The sequence below is a fragment of the Procambarus clarkii genome, chromosome 67, assembly GCF_040958095.1.
Source record: "Procambarus clarkii isolate CNS0578487 chromosome 67, FALCON_Pclarkii_2.0, whole genome shotgun sequence".
In the NCBI taxonomy this organism is placed as follows: Eukaryota; Metazoa; Arthropoda; class Malacostraca; order Decapoda; family Cambaridae; genus Procambarus; species Procambarus clarkii.
In genome coordinates this window covers 3519126-3540068 of record NC_091216.1, presented here as the reverse complement: position 1 = coordinate 3540068, position 20943 = coordinate 3519126, and the positions used below count along the sequence as shown (strand labels likewise).

The window sequence follows — 20943 nt, the reverse complement described above, 5'->3', positions numbered from 1 at the left end:
TGTGGGAGAAAGGAATTGGCAAAATGATCGGGGAAAGAGAAGGGCCTCAAAATAACAATTCACTTAGGGTATATTACACTAACAGTAGAAGTCTAAGAAATAAAATTAACGAATTAAATGCTCTTGTCTGCACAGAAAAAATAGATATTATTGCACTTACCGAAACGTGGATGAATGTAGAAAATAGAGAACTATTAGCTGAATATCAAATAAATGGATTTAAACTATTTCACACAGATAGATATATTAGACGAGGAGGGGGAGTAGCCATATATGTTAGGGACAATTTGAAATGTAGTCTCAAAGAGGGAATCAAAACTGAGCCACACACAGAAACTATTTGGATAGAATTAAACGAAAAAGCAAATAATATTATGATAGGAGTTATATATAGGCCACCAAATTTAGACAGAATGGAAGCAAAGCATCTATGGGATGAAATATCTAAAGCATCTAGATCTAACAGTATTTATGTCATGGGTGACTTTAATTTTAGTGGAATAAACTGGTTGAACAAAACAGGGAATAGTGAAGCAGAAGATTTTCTAGAATTAATTGACGATTGCTTTCTTACGCAACACATTAAGGAACCAACGCGGGAAAATAATATTTTAGATTTAGTGTTAAGTAACAGGGAAACACAAATTAATGACATCGAAATAGGGAGTGAGCTAGGGAACAGTGATCACAAAGTAATCAGATTTAGCATAGAATGGAATAGACCTGTAGGAGAAAATTCTGTTAAAGTGCCAGATTTTCGAAAAGCTGATTTTAATAGCCTAATAAATTTTTTTGGGTCAAATAGATTGGAAAGTCTTGGGTATGGGGTGTGGGCCGGTCTTAGAGCGAGACATGAACCCAGCGACAGGTGACGTAAAAGGGGATTTCGATGTGGATTTAATATATAACTTATTTAAGAATATTCTAAACAAAGCACAGGAACGTAGTATACCATACAAATTGAATAGATCGAATACTAATGACCCAAAGTGGATAACAAATAATTTAAAGAACCTTATAGGTAAAAAGAGAGCTTGGTACAAAAGGATTAAGAATGGGGAAGTCAGATTAGAACAGGAATTCATACAACTGGTTAGAAATGTTAAAAAAGAGATTAGGAAAGCAAAAAGAAACTATGAAGTTCGCATAGCAGAGCAAGCAAAGTCAAATCCTAAAGTTTTTTTTTCAGTTATATAGAACTAAGACTAGGGAAAGGATAGGTCCATTAAAATATGAGACAGGTCAAATAACGGATAATGACAAGGAGATGAGTAGTATTTTTAACAAATATTTTATATCTGTATTTACTTAAGAAGAACTTAACAATATGCCTTCAGCCGAACAAGTCTATGTGGGTGGGGATGAGGACAGGTTGACTAGTTTAGCAGTTACCAGGGAGGATGTAATTAAACAATTAGAAAAACTAAAACCAAACAAATCCCCAGGGCCGGATGAAGTGTTTGCCAGGGTGCTTAAAGAATGCAAAGAGGAGCTTTCCGAGCCACTGTCTACCATATTTAATAAATCAATAGAGTCAGGCAGAGTGCCAGAGTCATGGAAGGTAGCTAATGTGGTACCAATTTTTAAGAAAGGAGATAGATCACTTGCGTCAAATTATCGGCCAATTAGCCTAACGTCTATTGTGGGAAAGTTACTTGAATCAATAATTGCAAATACAATTCGTCTCCATCTTGAAAAGCATAAATTAATGAGTCGCAACATGGTTTTACAAATGGCCGTTCATGTTTAACAAATTTGCTAACTTTTTATTCCAGCATAGTTGAGGCAGTTGATAGTGGTAAGGATTGTGATGTTGTGTACCTTGACTTTAGCAAAGCTTTTGATACAGTGCCACATGAAAGACTAATTAAGAACATAAGAACAACATAAGAACAAAGGTAACTGCAGAAGGCCTATTGGCCCATACGAGGCAGCTCCTATTCTATAACCACCCAATCCCACTCATATACTTGTCCAACCCGTGCTTGAAACAATCGAGGGACACCACCTCCACAATGTTACGCGGCAATTGGTTCCACAAATCAACAACCCTGTTACTGAACCAGTATTTACCCAAGTCTTTCCTAAATCTAAACTTATCCAATTTATATCCATTGTTTCGTGTTCTGTCCTGTGTTGATACTTTTAATACCCTATTAATATCCCCCCGGTTATGTCCATTCATCCACTTGTAAACCTCTATCATGTCACCCCTAACTCTTCGCCTTTCCAGTGAATGCAACTTAAGCTTTGTTAATCTTTCTTCATATGAAAGATTTCTAATTTGGGGAATTAACTTAGTCATCCTACGCTGGACACGTTCAAGTGAATTTATATCCATTCTATAATATGGCGACCAAAACTGAACTGCATAATCTAAATGGGGCCTAACTAGAGCAAGATATAGCTTGAGAACCACACCAGGTGTCTTGTTACTAACGCTGCGATTAATAAATCCAAGTGTCCGATTTGCCTTATTACGAACATTTATGCATTGATCCTTTTGTTTTAAATTCTTACTAATCATAACTCCCAGATCCCTTTCGCAATCCGACTTCGCAATCACAACACCATCTAGCTCGTATCTTGTAACTCTATCATCATTACCTAACCTCAGAACTTTACATTTATCAGCATTAAACTGCATCTGCCAATCCTTTGACCATTTCAAAACCCTATCTAGATCAACTTGAAGTGATAGTGAGTCCTCCTCCGAATTAATTTCCCTACCGATTTTCGTATCATAAGAACATAAGAACATAAGAACATAAGAACAAAGGTAACTGCAGAAGGCCTATTGGCCCATACGAGGCAGCTCCTATTCTATAACCACCCAATCCCACTCATATACTTGTCCAACCCGTGCTTGAAACAATCGAGGGACCCCACCTCCACAATGTTACGCGGCAATTGGTTCCACAAATCAACAACCCTGTTACTGAACCAGTATTTACCCAAGTCTTTCCTAAATCTAAACTTATCCAATTTATATCCATTGTTTCGTGTTCTGTCCTGTGTTGATACTTTTAATACCCTATTAATATCCCCCCGGTTATGTCCATTCATCCACTTGTAAACCTCTATCATGTCACCCCTAACTCTTCGCCTTTCCAGTGAATGCAACTTAAGCTTTGTTAATCTTTCTTCATATGAAAGATTTCTAATTTGGGGAATTAACTTAGTCATCCTACGCTGGACACGTTCAAGTGAATTTATATCCATTCTATAATATGGCGACCAAAACTGAACTGCATAATCTAAATGGGGCCTAACTAGAGCAAGATATAGCTTGAGAACCACACCAGGTGTCTTGTTACTAACGCTGCGATTAATAAATCCAAGTGTCCGATTTGCCTTATTACGAACATTTATGCATTGATCCTTTTGTTTTAAATTCTTACTAATCATAACTCCCAGATCCCTTTCGCAATCCGACTTCGCAATCACAACACCATCTAGCTCGTATCTTGTAACTCTATCATCATTACCTAACCTCAGAACTTTACATTTATCAGCATTAAACTGCATCTGCCAATCCTTTGACCATTTCAAAACCCTATCTAGATCAACTTGAAGTGATAGTGAGTCCTCCTCCGAATTAATTTCCCTACCGATTTTCGTATCATCGGCAAATTTGCAAATGTTGCTACTCAAACCTGAATCTAAATCATTTATATATATTATAAACAACAGAGGTCCCAGGACAGAGCCTTGAGGCACTCCACTTACAACATTTTCCCACTCTGACTTGATTCCATTTATACTAACTCTCTGTTTCCTTTGGTATAGCCATGCCCTAATCCAGCTTAATATAGCACCCCCAATACCATGAGACTCTATTTTTTTAATCAGTCTTTCATGTGGCACTGTATCAAAAGCTTTGCTAAAGTCAAGGTATACAACATCGCAATCCTTACCACTATCAACTGCCTCAACAATGCTAGAATAAAAAGATAACAAATTTGTTAAACATGAACGGCCATTTATAAAACCATGTTGCGACTCAATTATTAATTTATGTTTTTCAAGATGAAGACGAATTTTATTTGCTATTATAGATTCGAGTAACTTTCCCACAATAGACGTTAGGCTAATTGGTCGATAGTTAGACGCAAGTGATCTATCTCCTTTCTTAAAAACTGGTATCACATTAGCAACTTTCCAAAACTCTGGCACTCTGCCTGACTCTATTGATTTATTAAATATGGTTGACAGTGGGTCACAAAGCTCCTCTTTGCATTCTTTAAGCACCCTGGCAAACACTTCATCCGGCCCTGGGGATTTGTTTGGTTTGAGTTTTACTATTTGTTTAAGAACATCCTCCCTGGTAACTGCTAAACTCGTCAACCTGTCCTCGTCCCCACCCACATAGACTTGTTCGGCTGAAGGCATATTGTTAAGTTCCTCTTTAGTAAATACAGATACAAAATATTTATTAAAAATACTACTCATCTCTTCATCACTATCTGTTATTTGACCTGTCTCAGTTTTTAATGGACCTATCCTTTCCCTAGTCTTAGTACGATATAACTGAAAAAACCCTTTAGGATTTGTCTTTGCTTGCCCTGCTATGCGAACTTCATAGTTTCTTTTTGCTTTCCTTATCTCTTTTTTAACATTTCTAACCAGTTGTACGAATTCCTGTTCTAAAGTGACCTCCCCATTTTTAATCCTTTTGTACCAAGCTCTCTTTTTACCTATAAGGTTCTTCAAATTCTTTGTTATCCACTTTGGGTCATTAGTATACGATCTATTCAATTTGTATGGTATACTACGTTCCTGTGCTTTGTTTAGAATATTCTTAAATAAGTTATATATTGAATCCACATCGAAATCCCCATTTAAGTCACCTATCGCTGGGTTCATGTCTCGCTCCAAGACCGGCCCACACCCCATACCCAAGCCTTTCCAATCAATTTGACCCAAAAAATTTCTTAGGCTATTAAAATCAGCTTTTCGAAAATCTGGCACTTTAACAGAATTTTCTCCTACTGGTCTATTCCATTCTATGCTAAATCTGATTTCTTTGTGATCACTGCTCCCTAGCTCACTCCCTATTTCGATGTCATTAATTTGCGTTTCCCTGTTAGTTAACACTAAATCTAAAATATTATTTTCCCGTGTTGGTTCCTTAATGTGTTGCGTAAGAAAGCAATCGTCAATTAATTCTAGAAAATCTTCTGCTTCACTATTCCCTGTTTTGTTCAACCAGTTTATTCCGCTAAAATTAAAGTCACCCATGACATAAATACTGTTAGATCTAGATGCTCTAGATATTTCATCCCATAGATGCTTTGCTTCCATTCTGTCTAAATTTGGTGGCCTATATATTACTCCTATTATAATATTATTAGCTTTTTCGTTTAATTCAATCCAAATAGTTTCTGTGTGTGGCTCTGTTTTGATTCCCTCTTTGAGACTACATTTCAAATTGTCCCTAACATATATGGCTACTCCACCTCCTCGTCTAATATATCTATCTGTGTGAAATAGTTTAAATCCATATATTTGATATTCAGCTAATAGTTCTCTATTTTCTACATTCATCCACGTTTCGGTAAGTGCAATAATATCTATTTTTTCTGTGCAGACAAGAGCATTTAATTCGTTAATTTTATTTCTTAGACTTCTACTGTTAGTGTAATATACCCTAAGTGAATTGTTATTTTGCGGACCTTCTCTTTCCCTGATCGTTTTGCCAATTCCTTTCTCCCACAAACACATACTTTTATTACCTCCTTCCTCCAAATCAATTCCCATACCTCTATCTACTAACAGTTTAAACCCAAACAAACACCTCTAACCACTTCTTCTAGCGAGTTCGCAACAGCAACAACCCCAGCTCTCGATAGATGCACCCCATCACGAGCATACATTTCATTTCTTCCATAGAAGTGTTCCCAGTTGTCTATGAAAGATATTGCATTTGATTTGCAATATCTTTCCAGCCGGCAATTGACACCAAGTGCCCTCGATATCCATTCATTTCCCACTCCCTTTCTTGGAAGAATGCCACATATGATCGGGATTCCTCCCTTGCTCCTAACTAACTCTATGGCTGTTTTATACCTCTGAATCAGTTCCTCACTCCTGACTCGACCAACATCATTTCCTCCCACGCTAATGCAAATAATGGGATTGTTCCCATTACCAGCCATAATATCATTCATGTTGTTTATAATATCACCAATGCCAGCTCCGGGATAGCAAACCCTTAACCTGTTCCCCCTATCTCTAGCACAAAACGTTCTATCCAAATACCTTATCTGGGAATCTCCCACAACTAATGTTTGCTTAGGTACTTCCTTTACTTTCTGAGGGGCCTGCGCTTCCTTTCTCTTCGTTGCTTTCCCTTTTACGCGATCCACAGTCTCTCCACAGCACTCGTCCTCCAAAACGTCAAATGAATTTGAAGTTGCTATGGCGTTTGAAGGCGGCTTTATCAAAGTCTTCTTAAGGCCCCTGTCTTTCGCAACTCTCCAAGACGAGGTCCCTTTACTGCTGGTCTCCTCCTTCGTTACTTCTCGTTGTTTTTTAAGCTGACGCACCTCCTCCCGCAGAGAGTCCAACTCTGTCCTCAGGGCTCCCACTAGAGTCACCAGGTCCTTCACTACAACTTCCATATTGCTATGATAATATAACAACACTCAGGAGCTCCGGTTAACACAACCTCTCACTGTGACTTCACCTGACCGGCAAATTTGCAAATGTTGCTACTCAAACCTGAATCTAAATCATTTATATATATTATAAACAACAGAGGTCCCAGGACAGAGCCTTGAGGCACTCCACTTACAACATTTTCCCACTCTGACTTGATTCCATTTATACTAACTCTCTGTTTCCTTTGGTATAGCCATGCCCTAATCCAGCTTAATATAGCACCCCCAATACCATGAGACTCTATTTCTTTAATCAGTCTTTCATGTGGCACTGTATCAAAAGCTTTGCTAAAGTCAAGGTATACAACATCGCAATCCTTACCACTATCAACTGCCTCAATAATGCTAGAATAAAAAGATAACAAATTTGTTAAACATGAACGGCCATTTATAAAACCATGTTGCGACTCAATTATTAATTTATGTTTTTCAAGATGAAGACGAATTTTATTTGCTATTATAGATTCGAGTAACTTTCCCACAATAGACGTTAGGCTAATTGGTCGATAGTTAGACGCAAGTGATCTATCTCCTTTCTTAAAAACTGGTATCACATTAGCAACTTTCCAAAACTCTGGCACTCTGCCTGACTCTATTGATTTATTAAATATGGTTGACAGTGGGTCACAAAGCTCCTCTTTGCATTCTTTAAGCACCCTAGCAAACACTTCATCCGGCCCTGGGGATTTGTTTGGTTTGAGTTTTACTATTTGTTTAAGAACATCCTCCCTGGTAACTGCTAAACTCGTCAACCTGTCCTCGTCCCCACCCACATAGACTTGTTCGGCTGAAGGCATATTGTTAAGTTCCTCTTTAGTAAATACAGATACAAAATATTTATTAAAAATACTACTCATCTCTTCATCACTATCTGTTATTTGACCTGTCTCAGTTTTTAATGGACCTATCCTTTCCCTAGTCTTAGTACGATATAACTGAAAAAACCCTTTAGGATTTGTCTTTGCTTGCCCTGCTGTGCGAACTTCATAGTTTCTTTTTGCTTTCCTTATCTCTTTTTTAACATTTCTAACCAGTTGTACGAATTCCTGTTCTAAAGTGACCTCCCCATCTTTAATCCTTTTGTACCAAGCTCTCTTTTTACCTATAAGGTTCTTCAAATTCTTTGTTATCCACTTTGGGTCATTAGTATACGATCTATTCAATTTGTATGGTATACTACGTTCCTGTGCTTTGTTTAGAATATTCTTAAATAAGTTATATATTGAATCCACATCGAAATCCCCATTTAAGTCACCTATCGCTGGGTTCATGTCTCGCTCCAAGACCGGCCCACACCCCATACCCAAGCCTTTCCAATCAATTTGACCCAAAAAATTTCTTAGGCTATTAAAATCAGCTTTTCGAAAATCTGGCACATTAACAGAATTTTCTCCTACTGGTCTATTCCATTCTATGCTAAATCTGATTTCTTTGTGATCACTGCTCCCTAGCTCACTCCCTATTTCGATGTCATTAATTTGCGTTTCCCTGTTAGTTAACACTAAATCTAAAATATTATTTTCCCGTGTTGGTTCCTTAATGTGTTGCGTAAGAAAGCAATCGTCAATTAATTCTAGAAAATCTTCTGCTTCACTATTCCCTGTTTTGTTCAACCAGTTTATTCCGCTAAAATTAAAGTCACCCATGACATAAATACTGTTAGATCTAGATGCTCTAGATATTTCATCCCATAGATGCTTTGCTTCCAATCTGTCTAAATTTGGTGGCCTATATATTACTCCTATTATAATATTATTAGCTTTTTCGTTTAATTCAATCCAAATAGTTTCTGTGTGTGGCTCTGTTTTGATTCCCTCTTTGAGACTACATTTCAAATTGTCCCTAACATATATGGCTACTCCACCTCCTCGTCTAATATATCTATCTGTGTGAAATAGTTTAAATCCATATATTTGATATTCAGCTAATAGTTCTCTATTTTCTACATTCATCCACGTTTCGGTAAGTGCAATAATATCTATTTTTTCTGTGCAGACAAGAGCATTTAATTCGTTAATTTTATTTCTTAGACTTCTACTGTTAGTGTAATATACCCTAAGTGAATTGTTATTTTGCGGATATGCCTTCAGCCGAACAAGTCTATGTGGGTGGGGACGAGGACAGGTTGACGAGTTTAGCAGTTACCAGGGAGGATGTTCTTAAACAAATAGTAAAACTCAAACCAAACAAATCCCCAGGGCCGGATGAAGTGTTTGCTAGGGTGCTTAAAGAATGCAAAGAGGAGCTGTGTGACCCACTGTCAACCATATTTAATAAATCAATAGAGTCAGGCAGAGTGCCAGAGTTTTGGAAAGTTGCTAATGTGATACCAGTTTTTAAGAAAGGAGATAGATCACTTGCGTCTAACTATCGACCAATTAGCCTAACGTCTATTGTGGGAAAGTTACTCGAATCTATAATAGCAAATAAAATTCGTCTTCATCTTGAAAAACATAAATTAATAATTGAGTCGCAACATGGTTTTATAAATGGCCGTTCATGTTTAACAAATTTGTTATCTTTTTATTCTAGCATTGTTGAGGCAGTTGATAGTGGTAAGGATTGCGATGTTGTATACCTTGACTTTAGCAAAGCTTTTGATACAGTGCCACATGAAAGACTGATTAAAAAAATAGAGTCTCATGGTATTGGGGGTGCTATATTAAGCTGGATTAGGGCATGGCTATACCAAAGGAAACAGAGAGTTAGTATAAATGGAATCAAGTCAGAGTGGGAAAATGTTGTAAGTGGAGTGCCTCAAGGCTCTGTCCTGGGACCTCTGTTGTTTATAATATATATAAATGATTTAGATTCAGGTTTGAGTAGCAACATTTGCAAATTTGCCGATGATACGAAAATCGGTAGGGAAATTAATTCGGAGGAGGACTCACTATCACTTCAAGTTGATCTAGATAGGGTTTTGAAATGGTCAAAGGATTGGCAGATGCAGTTTAATGCTGATAAATGTAAAGTTCTGAGGTTAGGTAATGATGATAGAGTTACAAGATACGAGCTAGATGGTGTTGTGATTGCGAAGTCGGATTGCGAAAGGGATCTGGGAGTTATGATTAGTAAGAATTTAAAACAAAAGGATCAATGCATAAATGTTCGTAATAAGGCAAATCGGACACTTGGATTTATTAATCGCAGCGTTAGTAACAAGACACCTGGTGTGGTTCTCAAGCTATATCTTGCTCTAGTTAGGCCCCATTTAGATTATGCAGTTCAGTTTTGGTCGCCATATTATAGAATGGATATAAATTCACTTGAACGTGTCCAGCGTAGGATGACTAAGTTAATTCCCCAAATTAGAAATCTTTCATATGAAGAAAGATTAACAAAGCTTAAGTTGCATTCACTGGAAAGGCGAAGAGTTAGGGGTGACATGATAGAGGTTTACAAGTGGATGAATGGACATAACCGGGGGGATATTAATAGGGTATTAAAAGTATCAACACAGGACAGAACACGAAACAATGGATATAAATTGGATAAGTTTAGATTTAGGAAAGACTTGGGTAAATACTGGTTCAGTAACAGGGTTGTTGATTTGTGGAACCAATTGCCGCGTAACATTGTGGAGGTGGGGTCCCTCGATTGTTTCAAGCACGGGTTGGACAAGTATATGAGTGGGATTGGGTGGTTATAGAATAGGAGCTGCCTCGTATGGGCCAATAGGCCTTCTGCAGTTACCTTTGTTCTTATGTTCTTATGTTCTTATGTTCTCTTTCCCTGACCGTTTTGCCAATTCCTTTCTCCCACAAACACATACTTTTATTACCTCCTTCCTCCAAATCAATTCCCATACCTCTATCTACTAACAGTTTAAACCCAAACAAACACCTCTAACCACTTCTTCTAGCGAGTTCGCAACAGCAACAACCCCAGCTCTCGATAGATGCACCCCATCACGAGCATACATTTCATTTCTTCCATAGAAGTGTTCCCAGTTGTCTATGAAAGATATTGCATTTGATTTGCAATATCTTTCCAGCCGGCAATTGACACCAAGTGCCCTCGATATCCATTCATTTCCCACTCCCTTTCTTGGAAGAATGCCACATATGATCGGGATTCCTCCCTTGCTCCTAACTAACTCTATGGCTGTTTTATACCTCTGAATCAGTTCCTCACTCCTTACTCGACCAACATCATTTCCTCCCACGCTAATGCAAATAATGGGATTGTTCCCATTACCAGCCATAATATCATTCATGTTGTTTATAATATCACCAATGCCAGCTCCGGGATAGCAAACCCTTAACCTGTTCCCCCTATCTCTAGCACAAAACGTTCTATCCAAATACCTTATCTGGGAATCTCCCACAACTAATGTTTGCTTAGGTACTTCCTTTACTTTCTGAGGGGCCTGTGCTTCCTTTCTCTTCGTTGCTTTCCCTTTTGCGCGATCCACAGTCTCTCCACAGCACTCGTCCTCCAAAACGTCAAATGAATTTGAAGTTGCTATGGCGTTTGAAGGCGGCTTTATCAAAGTCTTCTTAAGGCCCCTGTCTTTCGCAACTCTCCAAGACGAGGTCCCTTTACTGCTGGTCTCCTCCTTCGTTACTTCTCGTTGTTTTTTAAGCTGACGCACCTCCTCCCGCAGAGAGTCCAACTCTGTCCTCAGGGCTCCCACTAGAGTCACCAGGTCCTTCACTACAACTTCCATATTGCTATGATAATATAACAACACTCAGGAGCTCCGGTTAACACAACCTCTCACTGTGACTTCACCTGACCGACTGGGAAAAAAATGAGCTTCTATTAAAAAAATAGAAGCTCATGGTATTGGGGGTGCTATATTAACTTGGATTAGGGCATGGCTATTCCAAAGGAAACAGAGAGTTAGTATAAATGGGATTAAGTCAGAGCGGGATAATGTTGTTAGTGGAGTACCTCAGGGCTCTGTCCTGGGACCTCTGTTGTTTATAATATATATAAATGATTTATATTCAGGTTTGAGTAGCAACATTTGCAAATTTCCCGATGATACGAAAATCGGTAGGGAAATTAATTCGGAGGAGGACTCACTATCACTTCAAGTTGATCTAGATAGGGTTTTGAAACGGTCAAAGGATTGGCAAATGCAGTTTAATGCTGATAAATGTAAAGTTCTGAGGCTAGGTAATGATGATAGAGTTACAAGATACGAGCTAGATGGTGTTGAGATTGCGAAGTCGGATTGCGAAAGGGATCTGGGAGTTATGATTAGTAAGAATTTAAAACAAAAGGATCAATGCATGAAGGTTCGTAATAAGGCGAATAGGACACTGGGATTTATTAATTGAAGCGTTAGTAACAAGACACCTGGTGTGGTTCTTAAGCTATATCTTGCTCTGGTTAGGCCCCATTTAGATTATGCAGTTCAGTTTTGGTCGCCGTATTATAGAATGGATATAAATTCACTTGAACGTGTCCAACGTAGGATGACTAAGTTAATTCCCCAAATTAGAAATCTTTCATATGAAGAAAGATTAACAAAGCTTAAGTTGCATTCACTGGAAAGGCGAAGAGTTAGGGGTGACATGATAGAGGTTTACAAGTGGATGAATGGACATAACAGGGGGGATATTAATAGGGTATTAAAAATATCAACACAAGACAGAACACGAAACAATGGGTATAAATTGGATAAGTTTAGATTTAGGAAAGACTTGGGTAAATACTGGTTCAGTAACAGGGTTGTTAATTTGTGGAACCAATTGCCGCGTAACGTGGTGGAGGTGGTGTCCCTCGATTGTTTCAAGCGCGGGTTGGACAAGTATATGAGTGGGATTGGGTGGTTATAGAATAGGAGCTGCCTCGTATGGGCCAATAGGCCTTCTGCAGTTACCTTTGTTCTTATGTTCTTAAAGAAATGTCTATGTTGGAATCATCCGCTGGCGGCAGCATTTATCGATGACACGTATCTGACAACATGGTCAGCTGACTGGATCCACTCCCCCGGCGCGGGCACACACCTCGCGCCTCTGGCAGCATGATCAGCTGACGGCTCTAGCTGTCAGAACGTCGTAGTTTCCCACGCCTCCAGCGATGCGATCAACTGTGCGTTTCAGAGTACGTTGCTTGCTCCTTGCACACCAACTACCCTTCCAGGGTCACTAACATCACCACGTTAATGCTCGCCCACATCAACTCAGGCCTAAATGAGTTTCTGGCTCCTAGCCTAACGTCCTGTCACTTAGACAATAAAATGAGAAGAAATGCTCACAACATATAAAATACTCCAACTCGCCTAGCTCAAAAAGTGGTAGGGACAATTATCTACCTTATTTCACTCCAACCATGAAGCTGACTCGTCCTCAGTTGAGGGATGTTGAGGTTCCTGGTTCTGGCGTCTGGTCTCCTGATGAACAGTTCCTCCACACACACAGGTTCCTTTGTCGCCTTCGTGGTAACGCGTCCTCGCCATGCTCACATCCAACAGGTGCTGCCTTCCTCCTCCTATTCTCTGGGGTACTGGAGACAGGTACCTCCGTCGTCGTCCTCCACACTCACTGGCACTGTCGACTCTTCACAGCTCAGCACAGCTCCCCCTCGCCTTAACTGCCAGTAGATTTGGGCCCGGCCCTAGCTTCTCGCTTGATGTGTAAGACGTGGTCCTCTAGTGGGCGTCCCAGACGTCACCAGCCCAACGTTCCCTCTGCTGCAGACTCTTGATATGACTCTTGGCTCTTCAATCCGGTCCGTCCTTGCCTCCGGGCACTCCACGGAAGTTGGATGGCTCCCCAGACTGTCTGCAGAATCGAAGCGGAGCTTAAAAGGTAAGAGCTCTCTAGGTCCGGAGCTTGCTCAAGCGTGTCTTCCCTCTCTGACGGCTCGTGACGTACCGTCTTCCCGCCCCAGGCGCCTGCCGCCCCTCCGCCTCATGACGTCACACCGCCCGAGGGCTCTCGTCATTGGTCACTTCAGGCACGTGACCTCACCTGGCCAATCAGGTGCCGGGAAGGGTCAGGACGTCTTTGCGGGAAACAGGATGGCTCGTCACCGTCCTGTGCTTCAAAAGGCGTTAGTCCCTTGCACTATCAAACTTAGCTGGCCACTTTTCAGCAAGCTACATCACACGTCATGCTTTCCCACACATGAAAATGTTCCCAGAACATTAAAGAACACTTAGGCAACGGAGATATGACTCTTCTTAGCGGGGAAAGAAGAAATATAGGGGTGGACACCGCCACTATATATATATTGTGACGACAATCTCTTTCAAAAGAGATTGAGCCTACTCTTCTCTACATGAAGTTACGTATTTTGTACAAGAATAAGATGCTACCTTCAAGATACGTCTACCAGTAGCACAAAACGTTTTGATCAGGAGGCAAAACGTACCCAAGACTCACCCCCTACTCCACTCCCTCCACACCGGCTCATCATCAACCAGCCAACTACCCTTCCCAGCCTGCCTGCTCCTGATTGGTGACTCGCCGACTGCACACTGCACCTCAGCCCCCTCTATCTGAGTTGATGTCTGAGCTTGATCCAGCCATTAAAGTCAGAATATCCTTGTGCTCTCAAGCCGTGAACAACTAACTGATATATGCTGTATCAGGTGGATGTCTCGCAGCTAGCGCCATATTCTCAGCACCTGATTATTTTTCACCTTTAACTTTATATTATTGTAGAGTAACGTCATCCCTATTATTCATTTATGTTATATTGTTTTTGACTTGTTCGTTTGCACCGTAAATTGCCAAGGGATTGTCTTTGTTTATAATTTGTTTTCTATATTAATTAAAGTTTCATTGTTCATACTTTGTGTTTTGTATGTCTTCCCTTACTTTACCACAGACAAATAGGCAAGCAGTCTATCTTTTTTTTTTTTGTAAGTGTGACTAGGCATTGACACCTGCCATTGGAGGACTGCCGAACATCTACACTCCAACACTTTCCGGTCACAATATATATATATATATATATATATATATATATATATATATATATATATAATGTGTTTATTTTTGTGATATACATATATATATATATATATATATATATTATTAAATATGACCGAAAAAGTAAGATTAATAATTCTAACACGAATTTTCTCAATCTTTCGTACATTACGCTTCACTGTTGGAGGTAAATCAATATATATATATATATATATATATATATATATATATATATATATATATATATATATATATATATATATATATATATATATATATATATATATATATATAGCAAGTAGATAAAACTCTCCATAGATGGTTACACATCTGCATCTGACTTAGAAACGGCAGAAATTAGAATTTTAGAATTTAACCCCGGTTCTGCACAGCCTTCCCATGAGACCTTCCCGTGGTGCACAAGAACAAAATTATTAAAAAAAAAAATATTTCTTTTCTAATGTTAAAATGAGTTCTCTGATGATGGGAAGGAACCCACTCAATACTCTTAATATTAAAATTGAATTTAATAAATAAGCCTTTTTGCTTCATAATATTTTTGGATCTATTATGAACATAGATGTTAAGGCGTATTTCACTGATCTTGTGACCTAAGTAATGGTATCTGAAATTGTAATTGTTACGGCCCTCTTGGGTCGCAACTGGGATCTTTCTCTGATGTTAGTAGAGCTTGGGTATCCGGCCCCAAGCTAGTAGTGGCTTTCAAGGGGTGTGCTCCGTAACGCAAGTAAATTAAAGGAGAAGGGATAAAACTGCTCAGAAATAAATATATATTCACCACCACCAATAAATAAATATATAAACAGTCACACTCTGTTACTATAACTACACGTATTTACAATCACTTGTCTTCCTCCGAAGACACAGGGTGCTCTGCTTAACATTGCTCAAGACAAGTAGCCCTGGTTCTCTTCTTGTGGCCTCTAGACGAATCCTTAGATTCTCCCAGCGAGTCTACCCCGGCCACAGGCCAGCCAAATCACAGTCCCACTGGGTGCACCGTCGTGGAGGTCGTCAACCACAAATCCAGCCTGTAGCTGGCAGGTTCCAATCAGCAACGCTGCGTTGGCCACTCCACAACCGATACTAGGGTTGCGAGCCCTAGGCAGGAGCCTCGTGTGATTACACAGATCACTCTCCTCACCACAACACCCCAGTGGCTAGTCTTCTCCAGCAGTCAGCCCCGGGTACGACAATCCCTGGTTCTGCCACCTCACAGGCAGGCTAACACAACAGTGTTCATCCGGGGGGTGACTCACAGCTGCAGCAACAAATGCGTGGAGGTTCTACGGCTGCCTTGGGTAGACTGATCCACCTTCCATTACAGCAGTCCCAGGTCGACTCTGTAATCAGACACGTCATCAGTACTAGTTACACTCTAGGGCACCTCACTTACAGGCTTAGACACAAACGCCCACCTATCCACTACATAGATGGCGTTGCTGTCTAAGCGTCACCTCACCAGAGGTCAGCAGCGGCTGTGTTATGAGCTGATCAGGACGGGAAACCAGCCCTCGTGGCTGGTATATCCTGTCCTCACTAGATGCCGCCGTCCATTTGGAGGGGGTTTCGGGAGCTGACCCACAGATGGCGCGGTCGTCACTGCTCCGTGCTCGGACGCTGGGCTCGGGTCCATAACAGTAATGACCCTGATTATCTATTCACTGTTTGTGTAGATCAGGTTCGGAGTATTTTTCAGATCTAGTTGGCTGTGTAATCTCCTGATTGAGCAAAAACTTGTCACAGAAACTAAGTAGTTCCCTGACTATTGGTTGATAATATCCAGATAGATTCCCTGATATAACGTTATTGTTTGCTAACCTCCGTCTTAGACTGGGTAGATTGAAGTCTCCTAGGAAGATAATATCTAGTACATATTGGGTTTACCAGATTATCGAGGCTATTCTCTTTCGTTTCTCTGCTCTATAGTGTTAAGAGGAAAGGCCCTAAAATCTTAAATGGCCTTGTTACAAATTTATTGCTACTGTCTCTGATTCATTATTATTGATGCACTCCAACTTTTCCTTCTTTCAGGGTGTTTTAATCCTCCGCCTCTGGATTACGCTAATACGACCTTCACATCTAGGCCAGTGTGGGTGATCGGAGACCAAGCCAATGCCACCTGTGACCCTAGTCACCAGGTGGCCCACAATGTTACCCAACAGCTTGTCAACTGCACCATTTTGGGCTGGCAGATGCTGCCATGTCAAAGAGGTACTAATAAGATTTAGATAATCAGCCACATTTATGTATGATACAGTAGTGTTTATTGAAAACAAACACCTAAACACACACACATACACACACACTAGAGAAAAGGGTAGTGAAGGATAAGGAGAGGGGGAACATGCTCCTGAAAATTGTGTACACCAACATAGATGAGATGAGGTCAAAGATACTGGAGTTAAGTGATGTAATGCAGCTACAGATAACAGACATGTTGCACTCACAGAGAGCAAACTTGAAGATGATATTTTAAATGAGGTCATATCCCGAAGGAGCTACTCAGTTTGGAGACGGTACAGAAAAATTAGGAAAGGCGGTGGCATTGCTGTGCTGGTGAAGGAACACTTAAAGATAAACAAAATAATGATTGTCAATCCACGAGAAGTTGACATAACAGCACTAGAGATCTGCAATAAGGATGATAAACTAATGATCATAAATGCATATGCATGCAACATGCAATATGCATATATGATCGCCATGCACAGCGATCGCCACCGCCATGCAACACATGGTCAAAGGAGGAGTTGGATAATAAACAAGAAGGTCTTATAACAATAATGAGAGAGATTATAGCGAGAGCGGATAAAGATAGATCACGACTGTTGGTAGTCGGCGACTACCAGCGACAACTTGAAATCCATAGACTGGGAAGCAAATGAAGCTAGGTCAGAGGGCTTTTGAACCTGTAGATTCGTAAACTTTATCCTGAAAACATTCATGTACAGTGTATCAACACGTTAAACAAACTACGATGATGACGAAAGAGGATGTTCTCTCCTTGCTGGATTTGATATTCACCAGGAAAGAGGAAGAGATATTTGACATTCAATACCTTCCTCCCATGGGTAAAAGTGACCATGTCTCTTTGGGAATAAAGTATGCAATGCATCATAATCTGGAAGAAAATAAGGAGGTTAAAGCAGATGAAAAACCTGATTTCAGGAGAGGTCAGTATGGGAAACCTAGAAATTTCTTTAAGGACTGGAAAGACTTGCTGTTAGGCAAGGAAGTGAGATGTATGTCAAGTTTTGTGAAATATATGATAAAGGCACAACAAAATTTATACCAAAACAGAGATGCAGAACTAGGAAACAGGATTGGTTCAACAGAAATTGCGAGAGGGCGAGAGGCCAAATCCCCAAACATACAAGCGATACAAAGATGCGAGAAACAACTACACGGCATTGAGGAGAGAGGCAGAAAGAAATTTTGAGACAATGATAGAGGACGAATGAAAACCAGAACCAGGCCTATTCTATTGATTCATCAACAACAAATTGTAGGTAAGGGATAATTTTCAGAGGTTGAAATGGGAAACAGATTCTCGGAAAATGAAAATGAAATGTGTGAAACATTAAACAAAATGTTTCAAAGTGTGTTTGTACAAAATGAAATCTTCAGAGAACCAGACACAATAAGAATGCCAGAGAACAGTGCAGTTCACATAGAGGTGTCTAGATATGAAGTTAAAAAATGATCAAGGAGCTAAGTAAGAACAATGCAGTTGACCAGATGGAATTTCACCATGGGTTCCGAGAGAATGTGCACCTGAGCTCAGCATTCCACTTCAACTGATTTTTCAGGAATCCCTGTGTACCTTTCTAGCATTCCTGTGTACAGGAGTCCTAGCAAATGTGTGGAAAAGGCTAATATAGCTCTAATCTTCAAAAGTGACAGCAGGGAAGACCCTCTCAATTATAGACCTGTATCATTGACAAGTGTAATACTCAAAATATTAGAAAAAAATAATTAAAACTAAATGGGTAGAACACCTGGAGAAAACTATATAATATCAGACAGACAGTATGGTATTCGATCTGGAAGATCCTATGTAACGAATTTGCTCAGTTTCTATGATCGAGCAACTGAGATTTTACTGGAAAGAGATGGTTGGGTTGACTGCATCTATCTGGACGTAAACAAGGCTTTCGACAGAGTTCCACATAAGAGGTTGTTCTGGAGACTGGAACAGGTAGCTTCTAACACGGATGAAAATTTTCTAACTGACAGAAAATATAGGGCAGTTTTCAGAGGCAACGTATCGGACTGGATAAATTTCACAAGTGGAGTTCCACAGGGTTCAGTTCTTGCACCAGTGATGTTCATTGTCTACATAAACGATCGACCAGATGGAATACAGAATTATATGTACATGTTTGCAGATGATGCTAAGATAATAGGGAAGATACGAAATTTAGAGGATTGTCATGCCCTTCAAGAAGACCTGGACAAAATAAGTGTATGGAGAACACTTGGCAAATGTAATTTAATGTGAATTAATGCCATGTTATGGAATGTGGAATAGAACATAGACCCTCATGCAACGTATAAATTATGTGAGAAATCTTTAAAGACTTCTGATATAGAAAGAGATCTAGAGGTGGTTCTAGATAGAAAACTATCACCTGAGGATCACATAAAGAACATTGTGCAAGGAGCTTATGCTGCACTTTCTCACTTCAAAATTGCTTTTAAACACATGGATGGCGAAATACTAAAGAAATTGTTCACGACTTTTGTTAGACCAAAACTGGAATATGCTGTGGTTGCATGGTGCCCATATCTTAAGAAGCACATTAACAAACTGGAAAACGTGCAAAGACATGCATCTAAATGGCTCCAGAAGTGAAAAACAAGAACTACGAGGAGAGGTTAGAAGCATTAAATATGCCAAAACTAGAAGATATAAGAAAAAGAGTCGATATGATCACCACTTACAAAATAATAACAGGAATTTATAAAATTGATATAAAAGAATTCCTGAGACCTGGAACTTCAAGAACAAGAGGTCATAGATTTAAACTAACTAAACAAAGCTACCGATGAAATATAAGAAAATTCACTTTCTCAAACAGAGTGGTGAAAGGCAAGGTTAGGTTGGAACAAGTTAAGTGAGAAGGTAGTGGAGGCCAAAACTGTCAGTAATTTCAAAGAGTACTGGGAAGACGGGATACTACGAGCGTAGCTCTCGTCCTGTAACTACACTTAGGTAATTACTGACTGTGTGTTTTCTGACAGAAAGATGAGGGCAGTAATCAGAGGTAATGTATCTGACTGGAAGTGTGTTACTAACGGAGTACCACAGGGTTTAGTTTTTGCCCCAGTAATGTTCATCGTCTGCATAAACGATCTACCAGAAGGAATACAGAATTATATGGACATGTTTGCTAATGATGTTAAGCTACTAAGGAAGATTGGAGACCTAGATGCCCTTCATATTGATATAGATAAAATAAGTGCTTAGAGCGCCATTTAGCAATTGGAATTCACTTACGGAATGTGGAATTGGAGAGAATAGACTATGCACAAATTACAAATTATGTGGAAAGTAATTAAAGAACTCTAACAAAAAAACGCGATCTAGGAGGTGATTTTGGATAGTAGACTGTCATCAGAGGAACACATGAAGAACATTGTGCAAGGAGCATATGTCACTTTCCAACTTTAGATTCGCTTTTAATTATATGAATGGTGAAATACTAAGGAAACTGTTCATGACTTTTGTGAGACCATAATTGGAATATGGAGCAGTTGTATGGTGCCCATATCTTAATAAGCACGTCAGTAAACTGAAAAAGGTACAAATGCATGCTACAAAATAGTTTCCGGAACTGAAAACCAAGATTTACGACGGGAGGCTAAAAACCTTAAATACTCCAAAGTTAGATGATAGAAGGAAAATAGGTGATATGATCATTATTTACAAAATAGTAACAGAAATCTACCAAATTGAGAAAGAGGAATTCCTGAAACCAGCAACTTCAATAACAAGAGGACACAGATTCAAGCTAAGGAAACAAAAGTGCCAACAAAATATTAGAAAGTTTTCTTTTGCAAACAGAGTGGTAGACGGTTGCAAGTTAACTGAGAAAGTGGTGGAGGCCAAAACCGTCCATAGTTTCAAACGTTATGGGAAGACGGAACACCACGAGTGTAGCTCTTATCCTGTAACTACACTTAGGTAATTACACACACGTTAAAACCAAATGAGTAAAATACCTTGAGAGAAATGATACAGTAACAAACAGATGGTATTGCTTCTACCAAACTTATGTTAGGTCACGTTTCTAACAAACATGACCTAACATAAGCCTATCCTCTTCCTTTTATCTCTCTATTTTTTCTTTCCCTTGTTTTCT

General features: G+C 39.5%; 1 protein-coding gene across 1 annotated transcript in view; it reads left to right on the top strand.

Annotated features, from left to right (window-relative positions):
- LOC138355508 (uncharacterized) overlaps nt 1–20943 on the top strand; it is a 59550-nt gene that overhangs the window by 34262 nt on the left and 4345 nt on the right. The window contains exon 3 of the mRNA XM_069310705.1: nt 16610–16789. Coding sequence (XP_069166806.1) covers nt 16610–16789 — 180 coding nt within the window. The remainder of the gene's footprint in view (nt 1–16609; nt 16790–20943) is intronic.